An 18,387-nucleotide genomic window follows, 5' to 3' on the forward strand; every position below is an offset into this window, starting at 1 on the left:
TCTCAAGTCTTAAAAGAGATGACTATGATGTTGCAGATACGTTAGTGTTAATTTTCAAAAATATGCCAGATTCTGCAAATGTTCCATCAAACTGGATGATAGAAAATACAATATCTCTGTTCAAGAAGAAGGGAAGCAGAAAATGGGGAACCAAAAGGTCAGTTAGTTTGACTTCTGTCATGGGGAACATGGTAGAACCTATTTTTGAAGAAATTGTAGCTGGAGACTGGAAAAGAAAAGCTCCAGGCAAGGAAACAGGAAGAACCAGCATGGTTTTGAGAAAGATAAATCAAGTATAACCAATTTGTTGGAATTTTTTTTGAAGGAAGAACATGTTGTAAATAAAGCAATACCTGTAGACATACTATATTTGGATTTGGTAAGGTGCCAAACAATTGTTATTGTACAAAGAAGGTATGAAGATTCGCTGGTAGAACCTAGAGTATGCAAAGGTGTGTTTCTGATAGGTAGGATGTAATTAGTGTAATCCTGTAGGGGTCGGTTCTGGGACCTGGGTGCCTTATTATTCTCATCAGTGGTATAGGTGAGGGGATTGAAGCCTTAGCAGTCACATTTGCAGGTCACACAAAGATAGGTTGGAATGAATGTTGTGCAGAGGACATAAAAGATAGATAGGTGAGGTGAATAGGCAAAAACATGGCAGATGGAGCATCATATGGGAAAAGGTGATGAGGGGTTTTTTTGGTTTATATATGGGATATGGGTGTTGCTGGCTGGGCTGCTTTTATTGCCCATCTCTGGTTTCCCTTGACAAGATGGTGGTGAGCTATTTTCTTGAAAATGGTACCCCTGCAATACTTTTAAGGAGGGAGTTCTAGGTATTACAGTGCGTAAGTACAAAAATTTACTATGAAGACGCAGCATGTAACTAGCAAGGCCATTGGGACACTGTGCTTTATTATGGGAGAAATTAAACATAAAACTTCAGTCAGAGCATTGGTGGATCACCTCTCAAATACTGTGTGAGATTTTGGTCTCCTTATTCAATGAAAAGATGCAGAGGCTTACTAGATTGATACCTAAAGGATTGAGTGGATTGTCCTATGAGGAAAGATGGACAAACTGACCTTATTTACAATGGTGTCTAGAAAAATGAGGGATGATCTGATAGAAGTACATAATATCCTGAAAGGTCTGGACAATTGGACATGGAAAGTTTGCATCCTGTTATAAGTGAGTCCAGAACTGGAGGACACTATTTAAAAATTAAGGGTTATCCTTTTAGCTTAGAGATATAGAGCTTTTGCTTTCTTTCTGAAAGTTGTTTAGCTATGGAACTCTGCCCTGGAATGGTACACCTCTACTCCTAATTTGTTTGTTCATGTGATATAACAAAGAAGGTAAATGGACGGTATATACTTGGATTTTAAGAATCCATTTGACAAATAACCACACAAAAGTCTGATCAGCAAAATTGTGGTTCATGGCAGTTCAATATAGCTTGCATTTAAAAAATACACAGGTTTAAGGACGGTAAGCAGCAAGTTTTTCGAAATAATATTTTTTCAAACTGGAGAATGGGAGAAATTAACTTACTTCAAGTTTGATTGCCAAGGCTAGTATGGATATTGAATGAAATTTTAAAATTTGCTGATGAAACCAAGCACTGAGGACTGGCCGACTGTGAGGATTTGACAAGTAAACTACAACATGACGTAGATAGGCTCATGGAATGGGTGCACAATGGATAAATGGAATTTAATACAAAGAAGAGTGCACTACTGCATTTTAGCATAATGGTTAGGGAGAGGTAAAATTGAACTATTGAACTATTTGGGGTGGCACAGTAGCTCATTGATTAGCACTGCAGCCCCACAGCGCCAGGGACCCGGTTCAATTCCAGCCTCGGGCGACTGTCTGTGCAGAGTTTGCACATTCTCCCTGTATCTGTGTGGGTTTCCTCTGGGTGCTCCGGTTTCCTCCCACAGTCCAAAGATGTGCAGGCTAGGTGGATCGGCCATGCTAAATTGCCTGTAGTGTTTAGTGGTGTGTGGGTTATAGGGTGATGGGTCTGGATGGGATGCTTCAAGGGGCGGTGTGGACTTGTTGGGCCAAAAGGCCTGTTTCCACACTGTAGGGAATCTATGATTCTATTGGCATAGTTCTGAAAGGTTTGCCAAAATAGAGGGGTGTGATAGTTTCTGTGCATAAATCTCTGACGGTGCCAGGGCATATCGAAAGAGTGAAAACAAAGAAAGCAAGTGAAGCAACATCAGTGCAGACAGGGTCAGAATTCATGTTACAGAGCAATGGACTTTGATAGTGAAAAAGTGCTTTACCAGCAGTATGGGAACATGGATATAATAAACAGAAGTATGGAGTACAAAAGCAAGGAAGTTGGCCATGAGGAGTTGTGATTGTTCTCCATGTAGCAAACATAGAAAATCAGAGCAGGAATAGACCTTTGAGCCTGCTCTGCCATTCAGTCTAACCATGGCTGATCATCCAATTCATGTCCCTGTTCCTGCTTTCTCCACATATCCTTTGATCTCATTAGACCTATATCTAATTCCTCCTTGAAAACATTCAATGTTTTGCTGTCAACCACCTTCTGTGACAAAGAGTTCCACAGGCTCACCATTGTCTGGGTAAAGAAGTTTCTCCTCATCTCAGTCTTAAACAGCTTACTCGTATCCTTGAACCCCTGGTTCTGGATTCCTCCATCACTGGGAACATTTTTCCTGTATTTACCATATGTAATCCTGTTAGGAAAATGTAGGGAAAGGGCAAGTATGGAGGATTTGACAAAGGTGTACCAGATAATGATGGGCTTGAATAAGGTTGATAAAGGAATGTTGTTCCCACTAGCTGAAAGTATGAGGACCAGGGAAACAGATGAAAGGGGCTTTCATCACTCTGCTTTGATGGTGATAATGAGGTTTTCAAAATCTAGTGCTTTCTTTTCCTGCTACCTCCATATCTGTCCTGAACCTGGCTGAAATTTGTCAGCAGATAGTAACAGTATTAAGTAACTCAGGCACTTCTGTTGGCCCTTTTGAGGCCCTTAAATGGCCAAGTACCTGTAGGCTGATGCCATGTAAGGGGAGAGATCTTCTTTTACAGACCTTGGAAAGAACTTGCCCGTTTACCATCCATCCTGGCCTCCCAAACTCAGTTCCCCATCTGCTTCAGCAAAATGCTCCCCTTAGTTAACTTGCTGTCTGGTTCCAGTGAGGCTGTCCTTTAGGGGAGGTATCCTCTGGAGACTGGCTGCAGTCCCAGTTGTAGTTACCATTCCTTCCTGTTGATGTTGGAATCATAGAGTTGCTGGTCATCCACTTAGCCACTAACTCTCTTCAGTGGAAAACCCTGTATGTGAAGGATGGATATCATCTTAACCAGCGCTGCCGAAAAAAATGCAATAGCATGTCAATCACTCAAAACGCTGGTTTTCTGAAGAACAAAAATATCAAGTTCTTCACCATCAATTGCCAGTCACAACACTTGTTGAGTGAAACACTAACAGATTCAGGTTCCAGGTCCAGCGTGGTAGTAAGAAATGCTGCACTGTTGGAAATGCCATCTCTTAGACGAGATCTTAAACTGAGGTTCCAACTACCTGCTCAAGAATTGAAAGAGTAGAGGTGTTCTCTTCAATGTTCTGTTTATTGCTTCTCTCTTAATCAAAATGACAGAAACAGATTATCTGGTCAGTTTAACATTGCTACCTTGCTTCTTATATTACATCAATGACCACTTAAAGAGGATTTCATTGGCTGTAAAGCACTATGAAATGCCCAAATACTGCCAAAAGTGCTAAGTAAACGGAATCTTCTTCTTTTTCTTTATATAACTGTAGTGATTCAAGCATACTTCATTGAAATATGATAGTTTTGAGGATATTAAAAGGACTTATTAAAGGAAAAGGTTTTCTTTCCGTTTCTTTCTTTAATGCATGGCTGTTTGAGAACTCAGGTTTCGAAATTTTGTAGGCACTTTCTCAGTCACCTTACGTAATTTTGGTGGGAGTTTGTAGTGTGGAGCTCCAATATGGTTGAGACCTGGTTTAACTGGAATACTGCAGAAGGACAAGGAGAAATCTTCTGGAATTTATGGCTTACGCCTTCATCAATCATATCAGTCTGAAGTGGAAATCCAGCCAGCTATCGCTTATTAATTTGGATCCACATTATAGAGTAGAATTGGGTTATAGACAACGGGAGGCTGTGTTGATATTTGGTTTAGTTGCCTATAGGGGATACAAAATCATTCCTGTGAAGATGTAAATCAGGGGGGTGGAAGGGGGAGAGGAACTTAGTAAAAATACAATCACAATTGAAGTGGTGCTAAGCAAACTAATGGAACCTCACTCCCCTACCTCCAAACCACTTGTGGTATGAACAGATTGTTGCGGTGCTCAAGCAGTTATAAATACGTAATGATAGCATTGAGGGTTTTGTTAACAGAGACAGAAACCCCGAGCATAGAAGTTTTTTTCCAATTACAGACACAAGTAGGCTGTTTTGTTTTCAACTTTTCCAGAGTAGATTGTTTAACTAACTTGACATTCAATTGTTCCACAAACCTTATCCACCCTTTGCACACATTTACACTGCTGTAAAACTTTGTAACTCAAATATAATTTGTAACTCGTATGGCTGGCACGGGAACAGAGTGGTTTGCACTTGTGCCTCATTGTGCCCGGGACTTTGATTCCAGGCTTGGGCGACTGTGTAGAGTTTGCACATTCTCCCCTTGTCTACGTAGGTTTCCTCTGGGTGCTCCAGTTTCCTCCCACAGTCCAAAGATGAGCAGGTTAGGTGGATTGGCCAGGTTATATCTGAGGTGATGGGGTTTCGATGGGGGGAGCTGTTTCTGGATGGAATGCTATTTGGAGGGTGGATGCATACTTGAAGGCCCTGTCTACACTGTAAGGATTCTATGATTCTTCACTATGTAATATACTATCACTCACCAAAAATAGGTCACAGAATGTCAATGGTCCTGATGAGTTTGGGTATCTCCCCATGTGTGAATCACCCATTCCCACCCCCATTCCCCTATTTTTTGTAAATGAAGAAGGGAACATTCAGATCCTGATTCTGAGTGTCACTGGATGCACCCAACTCCACAAAGATCTTGCTTAAGTGTAGTATTCAGACAAACTGAAGTCAGAGGGCAGTGGCTGAAGATTTAGATGAAGGTCAGGCAGGAGAAATGAAATGGAGATGAGTAGAACATTGACCTAACATATTCCACCATAAAACAAGTTCATAAACCTTACAGCACAGCATTAAGCTCCATAAATTCAACCCTGGCAAGTCGGACTCTTCATCTCAGGTGGTGAGATTTCTTGGGAGACAGGTTGAATGACACTGGATCAAAAGCCAAGGCTGCCAGGTGCCGTACTGGCTACAGGAAAGGTCTGCCTTCGTGCTTCGGCACTGTCTTGTTGTTTAGTTTTAAAAGAAAATCAAAAGAAATCCCTCCGGCCCTAACCCTTCACACCTTCTCCCACTTCAGAATCCCCATGGTCTGACAATGTAACCTGTGACCCTACATAGCGAACATGAAAACCAATGACCCTTTACAGATCCAATGACAACTCATTGCCCACATCCACTCTTTATTCTACCATCCATATCATCTCAGAACCACCATATTTCAGACCTCATGACCTGTTCAGAGATGAGATAGAACAAAATTCTGCACAAATAAATTGTACTGTTGACTTGACTAAATTAGAAAAAGCATCTTAATCTGATATTTACATTCTTCAACTGAAGCCTTAAAACAATAAACATTTCATTCAAGTGCACAATCCCTTAAAGCAGCATCCCACATCAAGAGGCCATAACCACTTGTAACTGTCAATTAAACTGATAAATTACAGACACCCTGCTGTGAAAATAGACAGTTGTGTAATCTGACATCGAGCACTAGTAATGGAAGCTGGTATACTTGTGTTAACAGGCAGTGAGATAGTAAACAATAATTTTTACTGACTTTTTTTAACCAAAGATATCAAGTGCAGGAGTTTTAAATGTCTCCATGCCTTGCTTTGATAGTACATTTGACAGGGCTTCCTGACACTTTCCACAGCAACACTTAAGAATTCACTTCTGATGCTTTTGACAGCTCCTGTTGGCAGGTTTCTTTAACAGGCCCTTGATACAGTCAGACGTCTCACAGGCAGGTGTTATATGGACAACAGCTATGATAGCTCCTGTTAAGATTTCCCTTAGACAGCTCCTGTTGGCCCTTTTAGTAGGGCCCTTTGACGGATGCTTTGGACAGTTTTGACATTTAATTTTTACATGTCTGCTGACAGTTCCAATGGGCTTGACATTGTTAGGTTTATGCAGTTACACTTACACTTACTTACTTACACTTATGCCTACTCTAACAATGGCAAGGGGCACCTTACCTGCACCAAAGGAGACCTAACATACCCAAAGGATACCTGATCTCCTGTGACTTGATACAAAGGAGGTACCTTACCTATCCAAAGGAATCCACAAAGCCCAGGTCTGCTGTTGTAACATTTGATCTTCAAACATTGGCTTTCACACTCTAAAACTGACAAGACTTGAGGGATGCAGAAGCATAGTGGTAGTGTGGTAATGCCACTGGACCAATCCAGAAATCCAGCATAAAGTTTTGTGGACATGGCTTTGAATCCCACCATGACAGTTGCTGAAATTTGATTTCAATAAAATCTGAAATTAAAAGGAAGCAAGCCAAAATATGACCATGTAAATTTTGTTGATTGTTGTAATGATCCATCTGGTTCACTAATGTACTTTAGGAAAGGAAATCTTCCATCCTTATCTGGTCTAGCCGACATGTGCCCACACAGTAATGTGGTCGGATTTCAACAAGGGCAGTTAGGGATGGGCAATAAATGGTCAGCTAGTCAGTGATGCCCACATTCCAATAACAAACTTAAAATAAAATTCCACATCAGTGGAGGCTGCCACTTAGCTAAATGGCCAGCTTCTACCATAAAATGTGCGTTCACGAAGATCAGAGTGCACCATCCCTGTTCCTGCACCTGCAAAAACCAGAAGTGACATGTTCACAGTGGGACGTACAATTTTAAGCCACTTCTGCCATTTTTCTCCCTGTCATGGGGAAAGTCTGTGTCTTCCTCACACCTGATCCCTAATACCATTAAAAAATAATTTTTCAGAATCTCTGGCATCTATTTTATCCATTTATGCTGATTAGGATAGGCAGTTGAGGATAAATATGTTCTAAAACAACCTTATTTGCCAAAGGTCAGCACATAATATGAAAAACAAAACTGCTCCTTTTGCTTTGGTTTATCCTTGGACAGTATAATCTCTGGCCTAAATTGCATACTAGCAGATGTGTAGTTACATATTTCACCAGTATAAGTGCTGTTATATTTTTGTTGTAACTTGGTTGCAGTAGACTGTTAGACCATGTTGATGAATCTGGATTAATACAACATCTGAGCTGCTGCCACCACAATATTGCTATTTTTTACTGAGCTGCAAATTATTCTGTAAAGGAGTGGTTCACCTTGTTCCTTCCCTATTCTTCCGGACTCAGGAGGAAATGTCTCTTGTAATGCAACATGAGGCTGTTTCTTCACCATAGCTTACTAAATGATTAGTACAAAAAGGTACCAAAAACATGCAAATTATTTTGTATATTCATTTGCTACCACTGTGGTTGACTTGATTTTAGTCAATGCTGTGCTTTCGTTTTTTTCCTGATTCTTATAGATTTGACACTGTGAATTATCTACTGATTGGCAGAAAATGCTATTGGTTTGAAAGACTGGAGGAGCCAATTAACTAATTAATGAAAATAATTAATTTTAAAGGTGCCACAGTTACTTAAACCTGCTGAACTGAAAGCGTTACTTGTTCATTTATAAACGGATTTTAATTTTTCTTTTGTTTCATAGTGAAAGAAGACAACAAATCACATGATTTAACTGAAGGAGTGTGCAAGATGGGATCAGAAAGAGCTATGGTACTGGACAGACTTGCAAGCAATGTTGCAAAACGCAAAAGTTCAATGCCACAAAAGTTTGTTGGTAAGCATAAAATATTTGGTCCCAGTACTCATTAAGTAACTAGCCGTGTCACACAAATTACATAGCAATGAATACTGGTTTGAAATGGCTACTTTGATATTTGAATTTGAATTTACTTTTTTCAATTTATTAGCTTCATTTTTGCAGTAGTGACACAAGTTTCAGCTATTTTGCTTTGGTTTGTCCTTGGACAATATAATCTATGGCCTAAATTGCATTTAATGTGTATTAGCATACCAGCAGATGTGTAGTTACATATTTCCCCAGTATAAGTGCCATGCTATTTGGAGCCCTTTATTTACTTGATGTTAAAAATAAAATATGATCATACTGCATTGATTGAATATTTTATGAATTGAAGAAAAGATGAAAAATAGCTTATCTGGTTAAATTGCTGGCACTAAGAGATGGTGAAGTAATTCATAATTACAAAAACAAAAACACCAATTTACAAAGAATTTTAGAAACTGGAATACTTTGAACATGCGTTACTAGTCTGAAAAAGTGTCTGGGAAGTTACAATGAGCTGAAGCTGAATCTGCTTTCTTTTGATCCTTCAATGGATAATCAACAGTCTCATTCATTTCTCCCATGATGTACTGCTTGCAGAGGATTGAATTATAATTTTTCTGTACTAGTTTGAATGAAATGAGGTCCACAAGATGTTTTATAATTAGAATGGCATTATAGTTATGTAATATCATATTTCTTATGTCATTACTGTAGATTTACAGAAGTAAAGAAATAATTGCATGTATTTAGCAATTTAGTATAAAGTCAGGTGGCTTCTGTAATTTCATATTCGAATTAGTTACTTTTGTCCAGTACATTTTTTGATTTTGATAAACATAGAAGCTGGAATCTGGGTGGTGCATTAGGGGAAGAATGATGTCCTTTGTCCCACGTTGCTGAGATGAAATACAATGTCTTTATTACCTAGACATGCTGTCTGAAATTGATCTTAACATATATGCAAATTGAAATTATGCTTTCAGCAATTTCAACAAAGACATTGAGCTATTTAAAATAAGTTGCCTCCTTTATTATAATGGACAAAATAATTTATACTGATACAAGAATATTTCTTACTAGGGCAACCTAAACACACTTAGAGTTTCAGAACTAAAGAAGCTTTAGCTTAAACTTTAAATTTGTGTAATCTTGTTCCAAAGCTGCAGGATAGAAACACATATTTGGAATTTGATTGTCAAAGTTTAAATGCCCAATTCACAACCACATAAATTTCTGTTCATTAACTACCTGGACCATAAATACTAAATTTTCAAGTTCTAATTTCTATTTTAGAAATGTATTAATAAGATTGAAATTTCACATTGACAATCAGACTTTGAATTTTTGATGAATATGTTGCCCAGTGTTATTCTTTCGGTGTTCACCTAATACTATATGCCAGCCACTGAAAGCAGTCTTTCATTTTTTATCGTCTTAACTATTTATAATTCGGAGAATTTCTCCCTTAGCTTTCTCTGTTGCAATGCCAGGAAGACCCACCTCTTCGATTTTTTTTCATAATAAATAAATTCTCACTTTTTAGTAAGTCTTGAGTACTCATTTCTATGCTACTCACCTCCACCTTATTACAGGCATAAAGCTGCTCACAACTCTCTAACTTTCCTAACCAGAGTTGTAAAAGATCAAACTTACTTCCTTGTTTTATATTCTGTGCTCCAATCTGGAAGCCTCAGACACCTTTCTGTCTCTTTGTAGCCTCTTCTATCTATACTCACCCCTTCAAAAATTTAAGTAATTACTACCTAACTGCTTCATTGTATTATTAATCTTACCAATTAGGAAAAGCCTCCTATCAGTACCCTTTTTACAGACACTTAAATCATAATCCTTTGAATTGAAGTGCATCCAATACTTATTTGCTCACTTCACCAACATGTGCAACAACAGTCTTCCTCAAAGTTTATCATGCCCCTTAATTTGGTATTGTCAGAATATCATTTATCTGCTGCCTGTATGTAAATCATTATTATAAATGAAACAAAGAATAAGTACTCATACTAAAAAAAAATGCTGTTATACTTTGATTTCTAATTCTGAACATTCACATTAGTTTTCTTAGATATCATTTATGTTAAATGTGATAACACTTGTTCTATGGTGTAGCTTATAAAATATCCTCAGAAATATGATATACCACAGTTACTTCATCCTCTTCATTTATAAGTTCCAGGATTTCCACAATGAATTGTTTAAATTCATCAAGCATAACTTTCCCTTTAAGAAGCCTTGCTGACATTTGCCAATTAGCTTCACTCTCACAAATTATTTTTAATACTTTCCACATTGGCAAAGAAGTATAATTCCGGTTTACTCTGGTTGAATTTCTTTTCCCCTTTTTTATTCTATCTTTAATTTTAATTTTACGTAATCTCTCCTGTCTGCCAAAAGCATACCTCTCCTCATCTACCCATTAATACAGCATTTTAGATTACTTTGCCTCTTCACTGAATCTTTTGTAAACCACTCACCCATGAGCTGTAAGACCCATCTCTCTGCCTGCTATTTTTGTTTAAATCCCCCTCCTCTACTGTACTTGCCTCTCTGTGAGGACATTGGTACTAATTTGCTTATTTGAAAGTACATTTGCTAGTAAATAAATTAAACTGATAATCGGCATTATTATTGGTAAATATATCATAAGCTATTGTACTTCTGCTAACAATCTTAAAATGCAAATCAATTTTATTATGTGAAAGCACCCAGATCTCATTATATCTCAATACCTCTTACCTAATATTAGTACTAATGAATAAGTTTAATCTGATTGTTGACTTTTTTCAGATTAAGCAATTTTATGGTTTATGCAAGTGTTACAGCTGCAGGATCCGTTATTTTTATAACAGGAAGTCTGCTGTTTATCCAGTCTGTGTAAAGTAATACTGTATTGGTTGTTCGTATGCTAATTACACAGGTGAAAAGAAGCTGCAGCTTGATATTTCAGAGCTTCAGTATGACGCTAATTCAAATTATGAAAAGGAGAGTGAGATGATGCAGACTCATGTTTTGGATCAAGCAATTAACAATGCTATCAATTATCTAGGGGCTGAGTCCTTGCGTCCTCTTGTCCAAACTCCTGCTGGAGGCTCTGAAGTGATACCGGTAATAAGCAACATGTACACCATGCATAAAACCCATTCAGATACACAGAGTCATACTAACAATGCCACAAGCCAAGATGGTGCCGTAGAAAATGTAATGCTTATTTCGAAAACAAAATCACAGTCATCAGAAAGAGAACCATCTCCAAACAACAGCTGCCCAGATTCCACAGATACAGAGAGCAACAATGAAGAACGAAACAACCTGATTTACCTGACAAATCATGTAGCTCCACAGGCAAAAAATGGCTTACCTTTAATAAAAGAAGATCTTAGATCTTATGACATTATGAGAGCAGGTATGGAACCTAATCAAGAAATCATCAAAGTGATTAGTAGTGATGGAGAACATGTGAAAGTTTATAAATGTGAACACTGCAGGGTACTTTTCCTGGATCATGTGATGTTTACAATACACATGGGGTGCCATGGATTCCGTGACCCCTTTGAATGCAACATGTGTGGGTACCGAAGCCAGGATAGATATGAATTCTCTTCACACATAACAAGAGGAGAACATCGTTTTCATATGAACTAATGAACTATTTCAATCTACATTTGGACATTCTTTTCCCTTTTATGTGATTAACTACAATTTACTCAAAAAATAAAAGAAGAAAGAGAAAACCAAAATCATTAGCCTTTTTGTATATTTTTCATTTATCCTTCTTCTTAAAACTGTTATTTGCAAGATGTGGACAGAGTTTTATATGACAGATCATATCACCAGACCTCTCAGAATCAATACATCTGAAGGAGAGTTCTTTGAGATTGTATTTAATCATTTTTGACACTTAAATTATTTGCTTATTGTTTATGATCTAACTGAAATGTATATGTGAACAGTTGATCACAAACCTCAAACTAATGGGTTAGAGCTTGCATTTTTATTACTGTAGTTTGCAACAAGCGGTACTAGAATTTTTAAACAGTTTAAAGCTTTTTAGTCTAGCAACTTTTATAAAAAGCTTTGATAGATGTGTGTGAATCAGTGTTGTAAATTGTAGAATTGGCACTCTATATATGGTCTTGTTTCTTTGGCTGTGCTCCCTTTTGTAATAAATACCAGCTAAAACTTGAGAGCTTCAATAAGATACTATTTGCATTTTGACCTGTTAAAACTGAGTCGTATCTACGTAGTATCTTGAGGTTCATCGTTTACACAGAAATTGTGCCTAATATGTTGGTTACATTATTGGAAACAGTTTTCTGACAAAAAAAATTGTTACTTTTCATTGATTCTATAAATGTACACGTATTTTCTAATGTTTATCTTTTATTTCAAATCCAATAGGTTTGTTTTATTTATTACATTAATTGTTAGATTTTAAATTGGATTTATCACCTTATGTTTCTAAATGAAATATTGATGGGTAGTTGCTATTTCTTTGACACAGAAAACTTATATATATATGTTAATTTAAAAATGAAGTTAAAGTTTCTCAATCTTCAGACTTGTTTCATAGAATTGGCGCAGTACGGTGAACATTCTCAAAATTAAATAAACAAGATACTTCTATACTGTTGCTAATGTTAAATTATAATCTTAAAATATGGCACCATATATGGAGATATTTCACCTATTATGCATGTATCAACTGTCTGAAGAATTATTGGCATTTTCCTATTTCCATACCCTTTTCCTTCTCTTTTGAATATTTACTCACTTTTCTTTTAAAAGGCATCACAGATTTTGAGTCCTTCCAGTGTTGCTGGTATGAAATTATATGTCCTAATAACTGTGTGCCCATGAATAAGTTCTCCTAACCTCATTAACGTTCTTTTGGTGATAGTGCATTTATGACCTCTCAATCCCAACTCACTTCTGCCAGAAATAGGTGTTCTCGATTTATCTTCACAACAAGTCATATTTATATAGCACCTTCAACATCATAAACCTCCCAAGGCGCTTTACAGAAGCATTCTAAAGCAAAAACTTTCCCTAAGAACTTTAAGATATTCTCTTCATCTTCTTTGTTATATTGATAAGAGCCTAATTATTCTGGTCTGTCTTCACTAATGCCTCTTGTGAGTGGTATCCTAACTAGTAACTCTCTTCCAAACATTCAACATGGCCTTAACAGATTTCCTTAAAAACAACCACAAACTGGACACAGTCTCCTAATTGCAGTGTAGCCAATGATTTATCTCGATTTTGGCTTTTCCATTTGCTTTTGTACCCTAAAACAAAAATTTCAACATCTGCTTTTTAAGAATTAAGTTTTATCAATTTACCCTCCCACTGTCACATTTTTGAGTCTTAACCCCAAAACCTCTCCACTTCCTGACTATTTTTGAAGTCTTATTGTCTGGTACAAAATGTTCTCTCTTCTTCTTCCTTCTAAAATGTATTGCCTCATAGCTCTCCAAATTAACTTGTATCTAACATTTTTGTGTCCAAACTCCTAACATTACAGTATAATCTTTAGAGTCACGTATAGTTTGTTTCCATTTTTATTTTCCTTCTTAATTCTGAAATTTTAGACCACAACTTGGGAAGGTACAAAAAATCAATACAAATCCCTAGCTTTTATGAATTTCTAAATTATATTCCACACCAATAGTTGAACAATACTGTGTATATATCTTGTACAAAAGCTTTGACCAGAAAACTGTTACAGTATGTAATTAGAATGTAAAGATCATTGCATTATATTCCTTTTAAACTATTGTTGGAAATATAATGTTCAGTTCTTTTTTTAAATCAATCTTAAGGTAAAGAAAAAATATGGATCATCTGTGACCTAATTGAATGTTGGAACAGGCTCAAGGGGCTGAGTTACATTCTCCTGTTCCTATTTTCCTTATTCCCAAATTGGTCTTTTAAATGTTCTGCTACAACTTCTAACATCAGACATTTAAACTTTTGTTATCGGTATCTAAAAATTTGTAGAACTTCACAAAACTTTGTATTGTATTTAAAAATAAATATCAACCATACCATGAGATCATCCTCTATCACAGAGAGAGAAAGCACAGAGACATGTAATCTCCATGTGTTTCTTAAGAGGAGACTCAACATTTCTAATGTGGAAAATGTCTTTGTAATTTTGTACAAAAAACATACCTAAAATTAAATTCACATTTTAAAATGTTGTAACGTTTATTCAGTTTGTTACTCATTTATCAGGTAACATTGACAAATTGATGCGATGTTGTTTTCAATCTTTTTCCATTCGAAGTTGTATTATGATGGCCTCCATTATCTCTGGAAAAAAATAGATTTTGCTTGATAAGAGGAAAATAATTAAAAAGTATTAACTCTTCAAAATGTCTCATGTCTATTGAAAGTACTAAGACGCCTAAGGTGCAGTTTATAATTTTATGTAAACAAGTAGGCTGGAATCTAACAGGAGTCTCAGCGATGTGACTATGGTGATTTTTGTGGCAGAATCAGTTGAGAAGTCTGTCAAGGCCCATCTCGACATCGAGAGCAACTCACAGCGTCTTTTATGTTTTTCAAAAGAGGCATGGCAGGATTCTCACTTGATAGCGCCAAGTTTCCAATTTACAAAGTCTATTGCTTTTTAAACATCTTCTTAACAGCCCAGCTCATTTCAGTAATATCCAGTATTCTGTTGTACCAAACTCCGCACACAGGTTTGATGTCAGGAAAACTTGACAAGGAAACCAGCGGAAGCACGTGGGCAGATTCAATTTGATGCTTGCTCCAAACAGTCTTCTCATTGGTGTCTGTCTGACAACATCTTGCGGTACTTTCCATGGGCATTGGTCACAAGGACCTCACATTCACAGATATCGCTGTGCAATATGTGCCAGTCGCTAAGAACCCCTATGACACATGGCACTTACAGAACACTTCTGCTGTTCAATGCTGCATCTCAGGCTGCCTTGGAAACTAGCATTGTAATGCTACAGCAAGACGACGCAGAAACATGCAACCAGCTCTTTGAGTTGACCAGGCTGTATCTCGGGGCTCGTCGTTCACTCTCCAAATGCTCATGTCCTCTCAACTTGTCTGGATGCCTACAGCTGCCTTGTTTTGCATTTGATGAAGGGTCTAGGCCTGAAACATCAGCTTTTGTGCTCCTGAGATGCTGCTGGGCCTGCTGTGTTCATCCAGCCTCACATTTTATTATCCTGCTTTGCATTGCCTTGCCTTGCCATTTGAGCTTTACCGCTTCAAGTAGACTTACCAGGCTTATTTTCCAGCTGCCCGGCCAGGCTACGTAGCAAAACAGGGACGCTTGTCATAGTTGTCAGAAAACTTCAGTCAAACCAAGCCTTTGTTTGGAGCAGTGGGTGGGGGAGGGTTCCAGGCACAATAAATCAACCGTTACCCTTTGATATAAGGTCAGGCTCTGCTGGGTGTGTTCAGAGTCAGGATCTTTTCCTCATGAGGGTAAATAGTAAATGACAACCAGCATGCTAAATGATTTAACTCTTTTTGCCCTATTGAGGGTTGTTTTCTTTAGGGAATGAACAAGAGGCGGATATTAAAGCGAGATGAAAATGGCTGTCTGAGCTGTTACTGTTGATGTTACATGGGGAGAAGCCCCAAGCGAAAGAGTGGGCAGGAAAAGAGGGCATGCAGAGTCGGTGGCATTGGGGTGGTGGTGGGTGACAGTGCATAAGGGAAGATGTTACATGCAATAGTGAGAGTGGTAGACAAGACCCTTGGTGGGAGATGGGTACAGCAGCAGAGACAGACTGAGTGTGAGTTATCCGGAAGAAAATGATACAGCATACTGAGACAGAGTGGAGAAGGTCATTGGCCTTATTCCCTCAGTGCTGAGCAATCTTTCAGACAACTGAGCATGGTTTAACTTGGATGGCAACATTGAACTAGCCTGGCATGGTCTGGCATCAGGAACTCCATCATTGGCCCTGAGAAGGAGGAGATCATATGTTGGCATCACTCTGTCCAGCCGGACCTCTAGGTCTGTGCCTGCAAAGCTGCAGGTCACCAAATTCTCCTTGTCTGCTCGGAAATGTCAGGCACATTGCAGGGCAGCTTCAGTTGGATGGGGCTTTTCCAGGTGCATATCAGCCTTTTAAAGATGGCTCTGGCACAAGGGATGCTGGTAAATTCCAGTACATCAGTCGAATGGTGAATTGTTCCAATACTGGCAGATGGTAAGATGAGGGTGCAGTTGGGCATCAGAGATGCCATACAGGTGTGGTGGATCATTAATGAGGTGAGTTTGATAAAATACGGTGAACGAACACCCTAGGCCTCACAGTGACAAACCCTTCAAAAAGTTCAACAGAAAACGGGAACAAAAACAAAGTTGCTGGAAAAGTCCAGTAGGTCCAGCAGCATCTGTGTAGGAAAGAACTGAGTTAACGTTTCAGGTCCAGCGACCCTTCCTCAGAACTGTTCTGAGAAAAAGTCACTGGAACTAAAACGTTAACTCTGTTTTTCCCTTCACAGATGCTGCCAGACCTGCTGAGCTCTTCCAGCAACTTTGTTTTTGTTCCTGATTTACAGCAAACACCACTCTTTCAGTTTTTATTTCAACAGAACTTGGACTCGGCCCAAAAAAAAAGATTCAGCCCATTTGTTTTGATTTGTATGACTTAGATGAACGATTTTAGTAAATTTTGAAAAATAGCTAATCCTCATCTTAAATAAAATTTGACATACCAAATTTTAACCAGTTAAAATTGCCCAGAAGGCCTACCCACAGGTATTCCGCCCTTACGCACACTTCCAGTTTATCCTAGATAATGGGAACTGCAGATGCTGGAGAATCCAAGATAACAAAATGTGAGGCTGGATGAACACAGCAGGCCAGGCCTCTGGTGAAGGGTCTAGGCCCGAAACGTCAACTTTTGTGCTCCTGGGGTGCTGCTTGGCCTGCTGTGTTCATCCAGCCTCACGTTTTGTTATCCAGTTTATCCTACTTTTCTGAACAGGAAGAAAGCTCACCTATCAGAAAGCAGCCTGTTCCTTCATTAAAGTTGGAGATTGATCATGCATTCACAGCCCAATGTTCAACAAATACTTTAACTAGTAGCTTCAGCAAGCAAGCCCTTGATACTGTCCTACAAGGTCAATGGAACAAGAAGGAGAGTCTTTTTTCCCTCTCTCTTGAGATGTTTAAAGCAATGGCTATCCTTTTCTGGATCCCACAAGGTAAGGCCTTCCCCATTTTCCTGCCCTGATTGTAAAGCTCTTCCTAAATCTTAAGTCGTCTGGGCCTCATTCTGCCTGAGGTCACCGTAGTTTACTCTTTGCCTCAGCCACTTTTGATTCACAGTTGAATAAAAATTGAAGCCTAACTATATTGCATTGTGAACATTCTAGTCGCTTCTTGCAAAATGTCGCTGTAATAAAAGCATGTTCCTAAAATGCATCCATTTGCTATACACATAGGTTAATCAACCAACATAATTATTTTTAGAAACATACATGACCTTAACACATGTATGACCTTAACACATCTGTATGACTTAGATGAACGATTTTAGTAAATTTTGAAAAATAGCTAATTCTCATCTTAAATAAAATTTGACATACCAAATTTTAACCAGTTAAAATTGCCCAGAAGGCCTACCCACAGGTATTCCGCCCTTACGCACACTTCCAGTTTATCCTACTTTTCTGAACAGGAAGAAAGCTCACCTATCAGATTTCTGTTTGTGTAAAATAAAGGTAGTATTTCAAACAAACTGCACTCGCCAAACTCTTTGTTAACTCACTGAACTAATGCATGCCTGACAAAGAATTGCTTTGAGTTTGATCCTTGATTCATGCTGGGATAGCTAATCCTGGTTAGTTCTGGTGATACCTTCGACTTCAATACATTGCAAATAGAGAAAAAAGTGTTTTCTCTTGAGATGGACCACATTTATAGCCATCCCTAATAAATTTCAGGAAAGAATAGTGATCTTTCTTAAACAATGGCTGTCCTTGAGGTGTAGGGACACCCATAGTGCTCTTTGGAAGGGACCTCCAGGATTTTGACACGTCGACACTGAAGGAACATTCACATATTTTCAAGTCAGAAAGAGTGGCTTGGAGGAGAAATTACAACTGGTGGGGTTTCCAAGCATCTTCTGCCCTTGTCCTTCTCAGTGAAAAGAGGTCATAGATTTAGAATCTGCTGTCAAAGGAGTGGTGAGTTACAACAGTACATTTTGTGGATGGTATACACTGCTGGCGCTGGGCATCAGTGGTAAAGGGAACGAACGTTGAAGGTGCTGGAAAGGCTGCAAGTCAAGCAGGATGCTTTGTACTGGACGGTGTTGTTAGGTATT

The 18,387-nt window shown here is 38.3% G+C and overlaps 1 protein-coding gene across 6 annotated transcripts in view; it reads left to right on the plus strand.

Annotated features, from left to right (window-relative positions):
* Positions 1-14,258, plus strand: part of ikzf1 (IKAROS family zinc finger 1 (Ikaros)) — a 102,066-nt gene extending 87,808 nt beyond the window's left edge. For 5 of the 6 annotated variants that reach the window (XM_048520426.1, XM_048520424.1, XM_048520422.2 and 2 more), the window contains exons 7-8: positions 7,901-8,032; positions 10,977-14,258. In XM_048520426.1, the coding sequence (XP_048376383.1) occupies positions 7,901-8,032; positions 10,977-11,701 (857 nt within the window). In that variant the 3' untranslated portion in view covers positions 11,702-14,258. The remainder of the gene's footprint in view (positions 1-7,900; positions 8,033-10,976) is intronic. The other variant, XM_048520433.2, reaches the window with a different exon arrangement.
* The last annotated feature ends 4,129 nt before the right edge of the window (positions 14,259-18,387 follow it).

The sequence above is a fragment of the Stegostoma tigrinum genome, chromosome 2 (genome assembly GCF_030684315.1).
Source record: "Stegostoma tigrinum isolate sSteTig4 chromosome 2, sSteTig4.hap1, whole genome shotgun sequence".
Classification (NCBI taxonomy): domain Eukaryota; kingdom Metazoa; phylum Chordata; class Chondrichthyes; order Orectolobiformes; family Stegostomatidae; genus Stegostoma; species Stegostoma tigrinum.